The sequence below is a fragment of the Pecten maximus genome, chromosome 3 (assembly GCF_902652985.1).
Source record: "Pecten maximus chromosome 3, xPecMax1.1, whole genome shotgun sequence".
Taxonomy (NCBI): domain Eukaryota; kingdom Metazoa; phylum Mollusca; class Bivalvia; order Pectinida; family Pectinidae; genus Pecten; species Pecten maximus.
In genome coordinates this window covers 3,962,488-3,978,082 of record NC_047017.1, presented here as the reverse complement: position 1 = coordinate 3,978,082, position 15,595 = coordinate 3,962,488, and the positions used below count along the sequence as shown (strand labels likewise).

Sequence of the window (15,595 nt, the reverse complement as noted above, 5' to 3'; positions counted from 1 at the left end):
TGGTATCACATTTCATAGTTTAAAATCAAAATCTGTTTCATTTTGATTATATTTTTCAAACTACATGTATTATATTATCAACACATCACTGAATCTTTGAGTAGTTCCAATCTTGCTTTTCTGCAGAGAAACTGTGATAAATGTCAGATCTGTATTATTCTATCATTTGAAATTTAATTTTGTGTTTGTCGTTCATTTCCTAATATTAGCTTCATAATAATCAATAAAGAATCCAATATTCGATTGTATGACAATTTGCATTAAAATTATGAAACAAAATAAATATTTTTATTTAGAAAAAAAAAATTCAGTTGTTGATTATCTTTTTTTTTAATAAAATTTCAAAATGAACAAATAAATCAAAATCTGAATGTTTTACTATAAAATTTTATTTCTTTTTGATATAAAAAGACCCACTCTGATATTATATTTATGTTTATAATATCAAAATGAGATTTCGACCTGACCAAATGAACAGCACAATCATACGAATGCTTTAGAAGTATTCCTCTTGCACAAATCATTCTACTGTCACAGATGAATAAATCAGGAAAGCTGTTGTCCAGAACTGGTTCTGTCAACTACACCATGCCTTGAATAACACAAAGAGTCCTGCTCTTGGTGAAATACAATTGATCTGTTTAGTTTCTGCGTCTTCATCACAAACTTCAATCCATCGGTGTTCAAGTGGGGGACACTTTAACAGCATGGACGCTGTTGTCAAGACAACCAAACACAACCTCCTTTGTTCCATCGCCGTCTAGGTCAGCAACCTCCAAGGAATTGATCCAATCAGGAGTTTGGTGCTGGGCAACTTTCTGTGAAAGGAAAAAGTACACGACATATTGCCAGAGAAAATTATACTAAAAGACATAGGACTAATGAAACTGATTACTTGAAAACCTTCTTTTCTAATGACATGCTCTACTACATAATACTATATAATAGACCATGAAAAATACAGTTCATGAATTTTTCATGGCATCATGAAAAAAAAAATTTTAATGGCACATTTTCATGGGTTCATGGTAATTTTATGGGTATTTCATTGATATTTCACAGCTTTTTCAAAAAACTACATTAGGTAGTGATGATCTCTAAGAGTTTGACATGTAGTTCCAAAACAATAGGTCTCCCTTAAATTTGAGGGGAAATATTTATCCCCGATGGTATAGTTTCCTTTAAATCATACTGAATAGTAATATTGGATGAATATGATTGCTGTCTAACTATGAAAGGAAATTAGTATGCCAGGTTTAAGGTCATCAAATGAATAAATTATCTGTAAAGGAAAACACTGCCGAGTTGAAATTTTCTTGTCTGAATTTTCGCTTCGTATATTCTTTTAAATAGAAGTAATACATATAGAAATGTTTACATGGAAATTATTAAAAGAGTTCATTAATTTGATATTACATGAGCCTTGACATAGCCAGCAATGGAAGATCATCAATACCCTCCATGTATTTTTTTCTCAATTCAATGGTAAAACACTTAATTGGGGTTGGTTTGGATAAATGTTATCCTGGAATTTACTTTTATTTTTATTTTATTTTTTTGTTATTGTAGATATAGACGATACTCCTTAAGCTTGCTAGAAACTATTTTGTGTAAACTGGCTGAAAACTCTTCTCTTTATCGATACTGACCTTTCCATCTGAGTAGATATTTAAGGAATTGAAGTGACCTGTACACAGAAGTAGGTCAGTGTCTTTGTCAGCAACGGTCAGAGCTCGCAAGTTTGTGATTGGATACTGAGTATTAGCATATTCATCTTCGGTTACCTGATGAAACAAATTTACAAGACAGTTAATGACATGTTACCCTATGAAAGTTTATTCATGAGTCAATTAATGACACGTTACCCAATGAAAACGTATTGATGAGTTAATGACACGTTACCAAATGAAAACTTATTCATGAGTCAATTAATAACAGGGTTACCCATGAAAACATTCATGCATCAAACATGAGTCAATTAATGACACGTTACCCAATGAAAACATATGAGTCAATTAATGACAGGGTTACCCAATGAAAACTTATTCATGAGTCAATTAATTGACACAGTTACCCAATGAAAACATATGAGTCAATTAATGACAGGGTTACCCAATGAAAACTTATTCATGAGTCAATTAATTGACACATTTACCCAATGAAAACATATGAGTCAATTAATGACACAGTTACCCATTTTCATATTAGTTTCAAGCTTTTATATACTAAAGTTGTGAAAGATATACTTCTTTTGTCACTATTCGAACAAGGGTAAATTATATTTAAATAATGTTATTGATTGCTATAATTTGAACATTTCCAGTTATGTTTTTATGCTTACATTGAAGTTGTGAAAGACATACACTGCGCCACTCTCTGACCCCAGAGCTACTTGTGACGAGGCTGAGTGTCCTCCCCCGGAAGGCAGTCCTGTTGGCAGCAGTTTGTCATCCACCACAAACCTTCCATGGCACATCTGTTGGTGAAATGGAAAATAATTAATTCAGAATACAAAGGTAAATCAGAACTTATATTCCCCCAAAAACCTGTGTAATACAATTAAATGTTTCATAATGAGACTTGAACCTTAAACCTGGGTGCACGTGGCCAGGTGGCAGAGTGGTAAAACGTTCGCCTTTTACCTTGGGGACATGGTCAGTCGGGTTTGATTCACCGATCTGAAGGGAAAAGGTCACCTGCCCTGCACATGGTTTTTTGTAAAATCTTACACACTTTCATCCAGCCCAAAAAGAGTCATAAATTAAGATGATATGACTTGTTTCGCAATCATATAAAACAAATTTTTATTAACCTATTGCCCTTATCACAACACATGTATAAGACCAGTCAATCTGTGCACTTACCAGTATTACAATACTGATGGATCAGATCAAATCATCTTGTTGCCCCTATATACAAAACTTTTATCAAGTCTGACCCAACCTCCTTTCCCTATCACATCACTGTTGGATCAGACTTAATCAACCTGCCATCCCTATCACATCACTTTTGGATCAGACTTAATCAACCTGCCATCCCTATCACACCACTTTTGGATCAGACTTAAATCAACCTGCTGCCCCTATTCCTATCACACCACTTTTGGATCAGACTTAAATCAACCTGCTGCCCCTATCACATCACTGTTGCATCAGACTTAAATCAACCTGCCATCCCTTTCACATCACTGTTGAATCAGACATTAATTAACCTGCTGCCTCTATCAAACCAACGTTTGATCTGACCAAATCATCCTGTTGCCCATATTACAAAACTGAAATCAGAGGGAGGCTCCAGTGGTTCATATGACCTTTGACCTTGACAATCAAAATCCAATCGAGTGTAGAATTTCAAACAAATAATAGCTAATAGCTAGGACATAACATAAATCTATCGTATAAAACAAGTCACAAACAAGGTGATCCAGTCAACATTTGGTCAACCATTACTTACAGCGATGATTACTGACATCATTATCCATTACTTACAGCGGTGATTACCGACATCATTATCCATTACTTACAGCGGTGGTGATTACTGACATCATTATCCATTACTTACAGCGGTGATTACTGACATCATTATCCATTACTCACAGCGGTGATTACCGACATCATTATCCATTACTTACAGCGGTGATTACTGACATCATTATCCATTACTTACAGCGGCGATTACCAACATCATTACCCATTACTTACAGCGGTGTTACCGACATCATTATCCATAACTTACAGCGGTGATTACCGACATCATTATCCATTACTTACAGCGGTGATTACTGACATCATTATCCATTACTTACAGCGGTGATTACCGACATCATTATCCATTACTTACAGCGGTGGTGATTACTGACATCATTATCCATTACTTACAGCGGTGGTGATTACTGACATCATTATCCATTACTTACAGCGGTGATTACTGACATCATTATCCATTACCGACATCATTATCCATTACTGACATCATTATCCATTCCTTACAGCGGTGATTACTGACATCATTATCCATTACTGACATCATTATCCATTACTTACAGCGGTGATTACTGACATCATTATCCATTACTTACAGCGGTGGTGATTACTGACATCATTATCCATTACTTACAGCGGTGATTACCGGCATCATTATCCATTACTTACAGCGGTGGTGATTACTGACATCATTATCCATTACTTACAGCGGTGATTACTGACATCATTATCCATTACTTACAGCAGTGGTGATTACTGACATCATTATCCATTACTTACAGCGGTGGTGATTACTGACATCATTATCCATTACTTACAGCGGTGGTGATTACTGACATCATTATCCATTACTTACAGCGGTGATTACTGACATCATTATCCATAACTTACAGCGGTGATTACTGACATCATTATCCATTACTTACAGCGGTGATTACTGACATCATTATCCATTACTTACAGCGGTGATTACCGGCATCATTATCCATTACTTACAGCGGTGGTGATTACTGACATCATTATCCATTACTTACAGCGGTGGTGATTACTGACATCAATATCCATTACTTACAGCGGTGATTACTGATATCATTATCCATTACTTACAGCGGTGGTGATTACTGACATCATTATCCATTACTTACAGCGGTGGTGATTACTGACATCATTATCCATTACTTACAGCGGTGGTGATTACTGACATCATTATCCATTACTTACAGCGGTGATTACTTACATCATTATCCATAACTTACAGCGGTGATTACTTACATCATTATCCATTACTTACAGCGGTGATTACTGACATCATTATCCATTACTTACAGCGGTGGTGATTACTGACATCATTATCCATTACTTACAGCGGTGGTGATTACTGACATCATTATCCATTACTTACAGCGGTGGTGATTACTGACATCATTATCCATTACTTACAGCGGTGATTACTGACATCATTATCCATTACTTACAGCGGTGATTACTGACATCATTATCCATTACTTACAGCGGTGGTGATTACTGACATCATTATCCATTACTTACAGCGGTGGTGATTACTAACATCATTATCCATTACTTACAGCGGTGATTACCGACATCATTATCCATTACTTACAGCGGTGATTACTGACATCATTATCCATTACTTACAGCGGCGATTACCGACATCATTATCCATTACTTACAGCGGTGTTACCGACATCATTATCCATTACTTACAGCGGTGGTGATTACCGACATCATTATCCATTACTTACAGTGGTGATTACTGACATCATTATCCATTACTTACAGCGGTGGTGATTACTGACATCATTATCCATTACTTACAGCGGTGATTACTGACATCAATATCCATTACTTACAGCGGTGATTATCGACATCAATATCCATTACTTACAGCGGTGATTACTGACAAAGTCTTCAGGATAGATACAACTGTACCCTGATGGATCACGATCAGGTTCTTGTTGTCATCAGCAGCTATGATGTAACTTGATTTGTGCCCATGTTGATTGACCAGTTCAGCTGCTAACAGACTCCGCACAGAAATTGTCTCCTTAGGGTTCTTGCAAAATTAGAATTGTAAACTCTCCAAAATTCAACACCTTAAATAGCTAATACAGGTACACCAAAACAAAACTCAATCTCAAAATAGCGATAAATTTCAATCTCTAAATACAAAAAAATTTCACCCCCTATAATATTGACAAATTTCACCCCCTATATTGTTGACAAATTTCACCCCCTATAATATTGACAAATTTCACCCCCTATAATATTGACAAATTTCACCCCCTATAATATTGACAAATTTCACCCGCTATATATAATATCAACAAATTTCATCCACTATAATATTGACATATATTTCATCCACTATAATATTGACAAATTTCACCCCATATAATATTGACAAATTACAGCCCCTATAATATTGACAAATTTCACCCCTTGTAATATAGACAAATTTCAACCCATAAAATATTTTTTGTTAAAAAAAAATAAAAAAGATTTGAATAACAGTTCCCTACCGTGTTGGTGCTCAAATCATGGAGGTTGATTCGCCACAGCTCACTAGAGGGCAGCACTCCACTGATCACTCCAGTTTCTGTGCTCATCACAATCACAACATTTCCCGCTAAATAAAACATACAGGGGATAACATGTACAATGTAGAGTATTCATGGTTATTTGTCGATACTAGACTTCACTTATAAAATATTACAAATGTGTAAAAGCAAACATTTTTTGGTAAAACTTTAAATCTTTATTGAAACACGTGATATAGGATTGCTGTAGCAAAACTAGAACGAATATTCATAGCCTGTCTACACTACTCTCTAGTACACTTTGTCCGTCTGCCATCCAGAGGCCAACTCAATTTGCACTCTTCTCCTTCTAGAATATAACTTCCGGTCACTAAATTTGTAGCTGTCCTGCTTCTGGAAGATCTTCTACCTCTTCCGTCTCGAAGCTGGAAGATTTATTTTCCAAGATGGCGGCGACCATGTTTAAGTGTGCGACATACGGAGTGATAAGTTTCACCAGAGAAGGATTTATGACACATACATGCACAGGTTTGTGTTACAGTGTTTGAGAAAACTTAAAAACTTGTTTGTTTTGGGTTATGTTCTTCCAGTTTACTCAATTTACATATAACGGAATGCGATCTTCAGAGAAGACTTCTCTCCCGAGAAGGGTGCAAATCGAGTTGGCCTCGGAGCTTCTTTATCGCAGCTATGGCAACAAAGGCACCAACCCACCCCACCAAAAATTTAATTTGTATATGTTACTAAGGAGTGTGCTGTTTTATGTCAAGCTAGTGAAATCAAAAGTCTACAACTACCTCATGACTGATTTTAACATAAACTTGTTATTTAGACATACATCAAATTATAACTCATTATCTGTAGGCATAATGAAGAAAAACCCAGAAAACATCTCTAGTTGGATGAATTGGGATGTTCAAAGGGCCATAACTCTAGTCAAAAAGTGCAAGTACCAAATGAAACCTAGCTATATTAGAAAACTACACTTGATCTCTAACACGGAATCATTACAAAAATGTACATCAAATTTCACCCAAATATCAAGAGGCTTAACTACAAATCCCCAGAAAACATCTCCGCTGGGACAGATTGAGAGGAAAAGTATTATATATAGTCCCCCAATGTTTCATTGGAAGAGGACTACATTCATGTTTCATTGAATAAAAGAGAAATTATTTTACTTTTGTCCTTGTCAACTTGGATGGAGCTGATGCTTGATTCTGCTATGCTCTGTCGACAGAGGATCTGTCGACTACAGAAAACTGTCATTGTGCCGCAGGAATCGGCCACTATCAGATCGTTGTGATAAAACTTTGTGACATCATGAATTGCCATCGCCTGTATTGGTCCACTTTTAGTCTCCAGTGTTGTCTGGAAAATTGAAAAGATCCCTAAATGTGAAACCAAGCCAAAGATTTATGAGCACTTTCAGAAGTTTCCGATTAATTGCCTTTTCAAAATCATCATCAGGTTGTTATTTTTTTTCCTAATTTTCCATTATTTTCCATCATCGACCCACCACTTAAGCTATATATCAATTAAATTAGACTTAATTGTGATTATTTGTTTAATAGACAACACATCATGTTGCAGGGCTCAAAGTGGATATTTTTACCAGGTGGCCTTTTTGGCTACCAAGGCTTAAAATCTAGGCGCCAGTTGGAAAAGATAGTCGCCCGTCCAAGTTGTCTCAACTTTTTAAAAAATCTTTTAACTATTTAATACAGTATAACATCTCTCTGTAACTTTTTCGATTGTGAACGTCATTTTAGCATTGACTGCAACCTTTGAAAGATTAACCAAATCGCAAATTTACACATTTCTTTTTAGTTGCCATGCAGACATCTTATAGGTCAATAACTGGTCATCAATGTTGAATTAAAGGCACCATGGCCACTAAAATAGGCGTCACTTTGAGCCCTGTGTTGTGATTATACCTAGACATCAGAGTTTAAAAATTCTTTCTTGATTCATATATATATAGCTTTGTTTGCATAATCTGTTATAATCAAGAATATAGCAGTTTTATCAGATTAAATCGTAATTCTTACCTGCTGAGATTTGATTCCCTCCGTAGAGGACAGGTCATAGAGTCTGATGATGCCATCTTCACCTCCTAGGGCAAGTGTAAGTCCACTCTGCCTGCAAGTATCAGATAGGAGAAATCCCTTGTTCATGAAAAAGTCATTTATAAAGTTACATATATATATATATTGATGTGGGAAATTGAAGCAAAAAAATATAGGGTTCAAAGTGGAACTCAATCTGCAATGCATTATGACAAAGCCACATATTAAGTAACAAACCGATGCGGCAAGTTGTTGCGAAAAAAAGGTCAGGAAAACCAGTTAATTATGAGAATGTGCAAAAGGAATTCAAACTGCATTATGACAAAGTCACACACTAGTAAAGGTACAAATTGATGTGGCAAATGACAAGAAAAAAAATCTGAAGATAAAGACGATGACAACGACACATGGCAAATGGACAAATGATCCTTATGTGCCACCTGGCTTCACAGGCGACAAAAAAAATGAAAGAGGTTTGTGGCGATTTGATACTTTTAGCTAGGTTATGATTGTTTCCCTTGTACAATAAGATAACGCGGAACGAATAATACAGAATTTTTTATGAAGGTGATGAAATTTTTTATTAACCATCCATTTCATGCTAGCGATTGTTTTTATAGAATGCAGAGCATTTTTGTTTGGATTAAAGTCTAAGTTTCAATTTGATAAAACAGCAAACCTCTGTGGAAAGACTGGCGACATATTCCTTGGTAAGATGCATATGTATCCATGTGAGTCCTATATAATATAAGACTTTGAAGGTGCATATCAGGATTTTTTTTATGTACATATCATGATTTTTTTTACGTTTATAATCAGACATTTGTTATATGTCAAACCTCCAACAAATAACAAAAATGTAAATACCCAATAATAAATCATGATATGAACCTTCAAAGTATTATATGATAGGACTAGTATCCATGCAAAATAATAGTATTAATTTATGTTGAAATATTAATTATCATTGCCAACAACTAAGTACATACAACAGAACTTGAAAGGCACTGTACATTTTGCAATTTACAATGTACTGATCATGATGGTGGATGAATTACATCTATGAATTGTGCGTCCAATCACAGGGCATGTCTAGTCTTATATAAAAAAAAAGATTTTAGCCAAAAATACCTATATATTAAGACTGTCTTTATACAAGTATGTACAAAGTGTATGGCTAAACTGGACAAAGTGGCATCACTTTCCACTGTACGATTGGGCTTATAAGACTAGATATGCCAATCATGTGGTCTATCAGCGGCCCATCAATCAGTACATAGATTGTTATGCTATAAATCACAGGTGCCTGACTCGTTTTATAAAATAATAACAAGAGTACATATAAATGAAATGAGACTACTCTTATATGTTGTTACTTTATAAAACGAGTCAGGCACCTATATATATATATATGTATACATGTATGTATAAACTAAATATAAGTTGACTGTTAGCAGAACTCAGTACGTATATAGTGCTATAGGCTAGATTTTGTTTTATTTCTTGTCTGTATACCGGTAGACGTCAAACATATAGGCATAGACTTCTAGTTAACAGGTTAATCCAGTCTTTTCTTTACACCGGCATCTCAGCAGATACAGCAGGCCTTGTGATACCGATCTTCCATATCATAGCCTGATCTATGAAGTGACTGTAAGTTTACGGAGTGGTTACCTGAACAGTGTACCTAGACACAAAGTGTTAAACCGGAAAGTCGTCGTGTGATCCCATAAATGACGAATACACACACTCTCTGTGCCTTCAACCTTCTTCATTTTCACATCATTTTTTGTCTACCCGCGCAATCATCTACAGCACCCGAGGAGTACAGAATGGAAATGAGGGAAGGGAGATAACTCCTCTTCTCGTACTCCAGTAGGCTTACTACTCACAAGTCGAGCCTTTTGGCATATCAAATTTATGGCAAGCCCGTTTGAAAATAAAACAAAAATGTATCTATTGAAAAATCATTTATTGATATTAATGATTCATTAATTAATATATTATTATTAATATCAATGATTGAATTCATTTTTAAAACTACTAATATTGAAATAGCTATTAAATCAGAGATATATGTATACAGATAATAGGCAGTTGTTAATATTGGGAACAAATTTTCAATATCAATAAATGTCTCCTTTTTCCACCTTTTCTTACTACGGCTTAACAGAAATAAACATAGCATATACTATGTACACTGAACATGTGTACTGCTGTTATAAAGATGTTGGCAAGATTATGATCGAATGAAGTAAATATATACTGTACGAACAAAATATGACAATTTAGATTCGCTATCAAATGTAATTGTAAGCGGACGTGTACAGTTTAAGTATTATTAGCCTAAAAATATAATTGCTTGTATGTCACACAAGTGTTACAGTAAGACAAAGTTAATTACTTAACCACTAACCCATCTGCACAGATATTCTAATATAGCAAAGTAAACAATTAAAGATATTGCACGCTAATTAAATGTAGTGTCTGTTAAAACGAGACAATATGGTCACAATGTTCAAACAGATGGCTATAATTATGAGTTTAAAAAAAACGGTGATCTTAAATAACAATGTTCAAGTTTAAAATTAGATTGCAAAGATTTCAGCACATTTTTTTTTTTTTTTACATATTGGTATATTCGTACATGTATTTGTAAAAACAGTACTGTAAATAAAGTAAGTGTAATGTAATACGTATATATATTTCGTGAACGTTAACTTTGGTTATTATTTTAAAAGCCAAGCACACTTAAATGGATATGATTAATTAATTTTAATTGAGAAAGTACAAAAAAAAAAAAAAAAAAAAAAAATACTTTAAAGAAAAAAAAAATGGCAATATATATATATATGTATCAAAGTGGCTGATGTAAGAACCCTATTAACTTATTAGTATTGCTTTAAAGTGTTTTGTAGGCTTCCAGTCCTGAATTTATTTATGCTAAATCAATATAACAAAACATGTAAGTATATACACGTATAATGAATGTGTGTGAAACTGAAGAGTCAGGAAGACTCAAATTTAACAAGCATATACATGTATATTATTAGGTATTGCTAAAGCAATACATGTACCCTACAAGCCCCGCTTCAAATAGTAACGGTTATATTAACCTGGACCGAAAAACCCCGAAACTTAGACATGATTAAAAACCCAAGGAATGAAGTCGATAGAGCACTGATAAACATTGACGTAACCATTACATACGTACACATAACGGACTAACCGAGATGAAACCTATATGTCACTCAACCAAGTATCCCCATCACTCAACCAAGTATCTCTATCACTCAACCAAATATCTCAATCACTCAACCAAGAATCTCCATCACTCAACCAAGAATCTCTATCACTCAAACAAGTATTTCTATCACTGAACCAAGTATCTCTATCATTCAACCAAGTATCTCCATCACTCAACCAAGTATCTCCATCACTCAATAAAGTATATCAAATACTCAATCAAAAATCTCAATTACTCAATAAAGTATCTCAATGACTCAACCAAGTATCTCCATCACTCAACCATGTATTTCCATCACTAAACCAAGTATCCCATTTCTCAATCATGTATCTCCATCTCTCAACCATGTATCTCCATTACTCAACCAAGTATCTCTATCACTCAACCAAGTATCTCCATCTCTCAACCAAGTATCCCATCTCTCAACCAAGTATCTCTATCACTGAACCAAGTATCTCTATCACTCAACCAAGTATCTCCATTACTCAATTTAGTATCTCCATCACTCAACCAAATATCTCCATCACTCAACCAAGTTACTCCATCACTCAACTAAGTAACTCCATCACTCAACCAAGTATCTCCATCACTCAACCAAGTATCTCCATCACTCAACCAAGTATCTCCAACACTCAACCAAGTATCTCCATCACTCAACCAAGTATCTCCATCACTCAACCAAGTATCTCCATTACTCAACCAACTATCTCCATCATTCAATCAGGTATCGCCATCACTCAACCAAGTATCTCCATCGCTCAATTAAGTATCTACATTACTCAACCAAGTATCTCCAACACTCAACCAAATATCTCCATCATTCAATCAGGTATCGCCATTACTCAATCAAGTATCTCTATCACTCAACCAAGCATCTCCATCACTCAATCAAGTATCTCCATCACTTAACCATGCAAGTATCTCCATCACTCAACCAACTATCTCCATCACTCAACCAAGTATCTCCATTACTCAATCAAGTATCTCCATCACTCAACCAAGTATCTCCATTACTCAATCAAGTATCTCTATCACTCAACCAAGCATCTCCATCACTCAATCAAGTATCTCCATCACTTAACCAAGTATCTCCATCACTCAACCAACTATCTCCATCACTCAACCAAGTATCTGTATCACTCAACCAAGTATATTCATTACTCAACCAAGTAACTCCATCACTCAACCAAGTATCTCTATCACTCAACCAAGTATCTCCATCACTCAACCAAGTATCTCCATCACGCAACCGCGTATCTCCATCACTCAACCAAGTATCTCCATTACTCAATCAAGTATCTCCATCACTCAACCAAGTATCTCCATTACTCAATCAAGTATCTCTATCACTCAACCAAGCATCTCCATCACTCAATCAAGTATCTCCATCACTTAACCAAGTATCTCCATCACTCAATCAACTATCTCCATCACTCAACCAAGTATCTGTATCACTCAACCAAGTATATCCATTACTCAACCAAGTAACTCCATCACTCAACCAAGTATCTCTATCACTCAACCAAGTATCTCCATCACTCAACCAAGTATCTCCATCACGCAACCGCGTATCTCCATCACTCAACCAAGTATCTCCATCACTCAACCAAATATCTCAATTACTCAACCAAGTATCTCCACCACTCAACCAAGTATCTCCAACACTCAACCAAGTATCTCCATCACTCAACCAAGTATCTCTAACACTCAACCAAGTATCTCCATCACTCAACCAAGTATCTCCATCACTCAACCAAGTATCTCCATTACTCAACCAACTATCTCCATCATTCAATCAGGTATCGCCATCACTCAACCAAGTATCTCCATCGCTCAATTAAGTATCTACATTACTCAACCAAGTATCTCCAACACTCAACCAAATATCTCCATCATTCAATCAGGTATCGCCATCACTCAACCAAGTATCTCCATCGCTCAACCAAATATCTCCATCGCTCAACCAAATATCTCCAACACTCAACCAAGTATCTCCATCATTCAATCAGGTATCGCCATCACTCAACCAAGTATCTCCATCGCTCAACCAAGTATCTACATTACTCAACCAAGTATCTCTATCACTCAACCAAGTATCTCCATCACTCAACCATGTATCTCCATCACTCAACCAAGTATCTCCATCACTCAACCAAGTATCTCCATCACTCAACCAAGTATCTCCATCACTCAACCAAGTATCTCCATCGCTCAACCAAGTATCTACATTGCTCAACCAAGTATCTCTATCACTCAACCAAGTATCTCCATCACTCAACCAAGTATCTCCATCACTCAACCAAGTATCTCCATCACTCAACCAAGTATCTCCATCACTCAACCAAGTATCTCCATCACTCAACCATGTATCTCCATCACTAAACCAAGTACCTCCATCACTCAACCAAGTATCTCCATCACTCAACCAAATATCTCCATCACTCAACCAAGTATCTCCACCACTCAACCAAGTATCTCCATCACTCAACCAAATATCTCCATCACTAAACCAAGTATCTCCGTCACTCAACCAAGTATCTCCATCACTCAACCAAGTATCTCCGTCACTCAACCAAGTATCTCCATCACTCAACCAAGTATCTCCATCGCTCAATTAAGTATCTACATTACTCAATCAAGTATCTCCATCACTCAACCAAGTATCTCCATCACTCAACCAAGTATCTCCATCACTCAATTAAGTATCTCTATCACTCAACCAAGTATCTCCATAACTTGACCAAGTATCTCCATCACTCAACCAAGTAACTCCATCACTCAAACAAGCATCTCCATCACTCAACCAAGTATCTCCACTCAACCAAGTATCTCCATCACTCAACCAAGTATCTCTATCACTCAACTAAGTATCTCTATCACTCAACCAAGTATCTCCATCACTCAACCAAGTATCTCCATCACTCAACCAAGTATCTCCATCACTCAACCAAGTATCTCTATCACTCAACCAAGTATCTCTATCACTCAACTAAGTATCTCTATCACTCAACCAAGTATCTCCATCACTCAACCATGTATCTCCATCACTAAACCAAGTATCTCCATCACTCAACCAAGTATCTCCATCACTCAACCAAGTATCTCTATCACTCAACCAAGTATCTCCATCACTCAACTATGTATCTCCATTACTCAACCAACTATCTCCATCATTCAATCAGGTATCGCCATCACTCAACCAAGTATCTCCATCGCTCAATTAAGTATCATCATCACTCAACCAAGTATCTCCATCGCTCAATTAAGTATCATCATCGCTCGACCAAGTATCTCCATCACTCAACCAAGTATCTCCATCATTCAACTAAGTATCTCCATCACTCAACCAAGTATCTCTATCACTAAACCAAGTATCTCCGTCACTCAACCAAGTATCTCCATCACTCAACCAAGTATCTCCATCACTCAACCAAGTATCTCCGTCACTCAACCAAGTATCTCCATCACTCAACCAAGTATCTCCACCACTCAACCAAGTATCTCCATCACTCAACCAAGTATCTCCATCACTCAACCAAGTATCTCCATCACTCAACCAAGTATCTCCATCACTCAACCATGTATCTCCATCACTCAACCATGTATCTCCATTACTCAACCAACTATCTCCATCATTCAATCAGGTATCGCCATCACTCAACCAAGTACCTCCATCGCTCAATTAAGTATCTACATTACTCAACCAAGTATCTCCATTACTCAACTAAGTATCTCCGCCACTCAACTAAGTATCTCCATCACTCAACCAAATATCTCTATTACTCAACCAAATATCTCCATCACTCAACCAAATATCTCCATCACTCAACCAAATATCTCCATCACTCAACCAAGTATCTCCATCACTCAACCAAGTATCTCCATCACTCAACCAAATATCTCTATTACTCAACCAAATATCTCCATCACTCAACCAAATATCTCCATCACTCAACCAAATATCTCCATCACTCAACCAAGTATCTCCATCACTCAACCAAGTATCTCCATCACTCAACCAAGTATCTCCATCACTCAACCAAGTATCTCCATTACTCAACCAAGTATCTCCACTCAACCAAGTATCTCCATCACTCAACCAAGTATCTCTATCATTCAACCATGTATCTCCATTACTCAACCAAGTATCTCCATCACTCAGCTAAGTATCTCCGACACTCAATTAAGTGTTTTCGTAGCTTAAATAAGTGTATTGATCACTCAGATGTCTACATAACT

The 15,595-nt window shown here is 36.1% G+C and overlaps 2 protein-coding genes across 2 annotated transcripts; one reads left to right on the top strand and one right to left on the bottom strand.

Annotated features, from left to right (window-relative positions):
* Positions 1-371: 371 nt before the first annotated feature.
* LOC117322976 lies at positions 372-9,932 on the bottom strand. The gene is made up of 8 exons (XM_033877947.1): positions 9,784-9,932; positions 8,092-8,182; positions 7,222-7,411; positions 6,023-6,129; positions 5,389-5,556; positions 2,342-2,476; positions 1,650-1,784; positions 372-818 (listed from the first exon to the last, which is right to left on the bottom strand). The coding sequence occupies exons 1-8, from the start codon at positions 9,882-9,884 to the stop codon at positions 684-686; spliced, it is 1,062 nt and encodes a 353-aa protein (XP_033733838.1). The 5' UTR covers positions 9,885-9,932; the 3' UTR covers positions 372-683.
* A 2,335-nt stretch (positions 9,933-12,267) lies between these two features.
* On the top strand, positions 12,268-13,974 carry LOC117324570 (coagulation factor V-like). Its single transcript, XM_033880490.1, has 2 exons — positions 12,268-13,155; positions 13,261-13,974. Exons 1-2 carry the CDS (start codon positions 12,268-12,270, stop codon positions 13,972-13,974), a joined length of 1,602 nt encoding a protein of 533 aa, XP_033736381.1.
* Positions 13,975-15,595: the final 1,621 nt, after the last annotated feature.

Bases quoted from the DNA above. Each gene is read 5' to 3' on its own strand.
- LOC117324570 (XM_033880490.1), top strand. From the start codon at position 12,268: ATGCAAGTATCTCCATCACTCAACCAACTATCTCCATCACTCAACCAA. The intron at 13,156-13,260 runs GTATCGCCATCA...TCATTCAATCAG, and splicing joins TATCTCCATCATTCAATCAG to GTATCGCCATCACTCAACCA.
- LOC117322976 (XM_033877947.1), bottom strand. From the start codon at position 9,884: ATGAAGAAGGTTGAAGGCACAGAGAGTGTGTGTATTCGTCATTTATGG. The intron at 7,412-8,091 runs GTAAGAATTACG...TCAATTTTCCAG, and splicing joins AGGGAATCAAATCTCAGCAG to ACAACACTGGAGACTAAAAG. The intron at 2,477-5,388 runs GTAAGTAATGGA...TTTCACCAACAG, and splicing joins CTTTGTCAGTAATCACCGCT to ATGTGCCATGGAAGGTTTGT.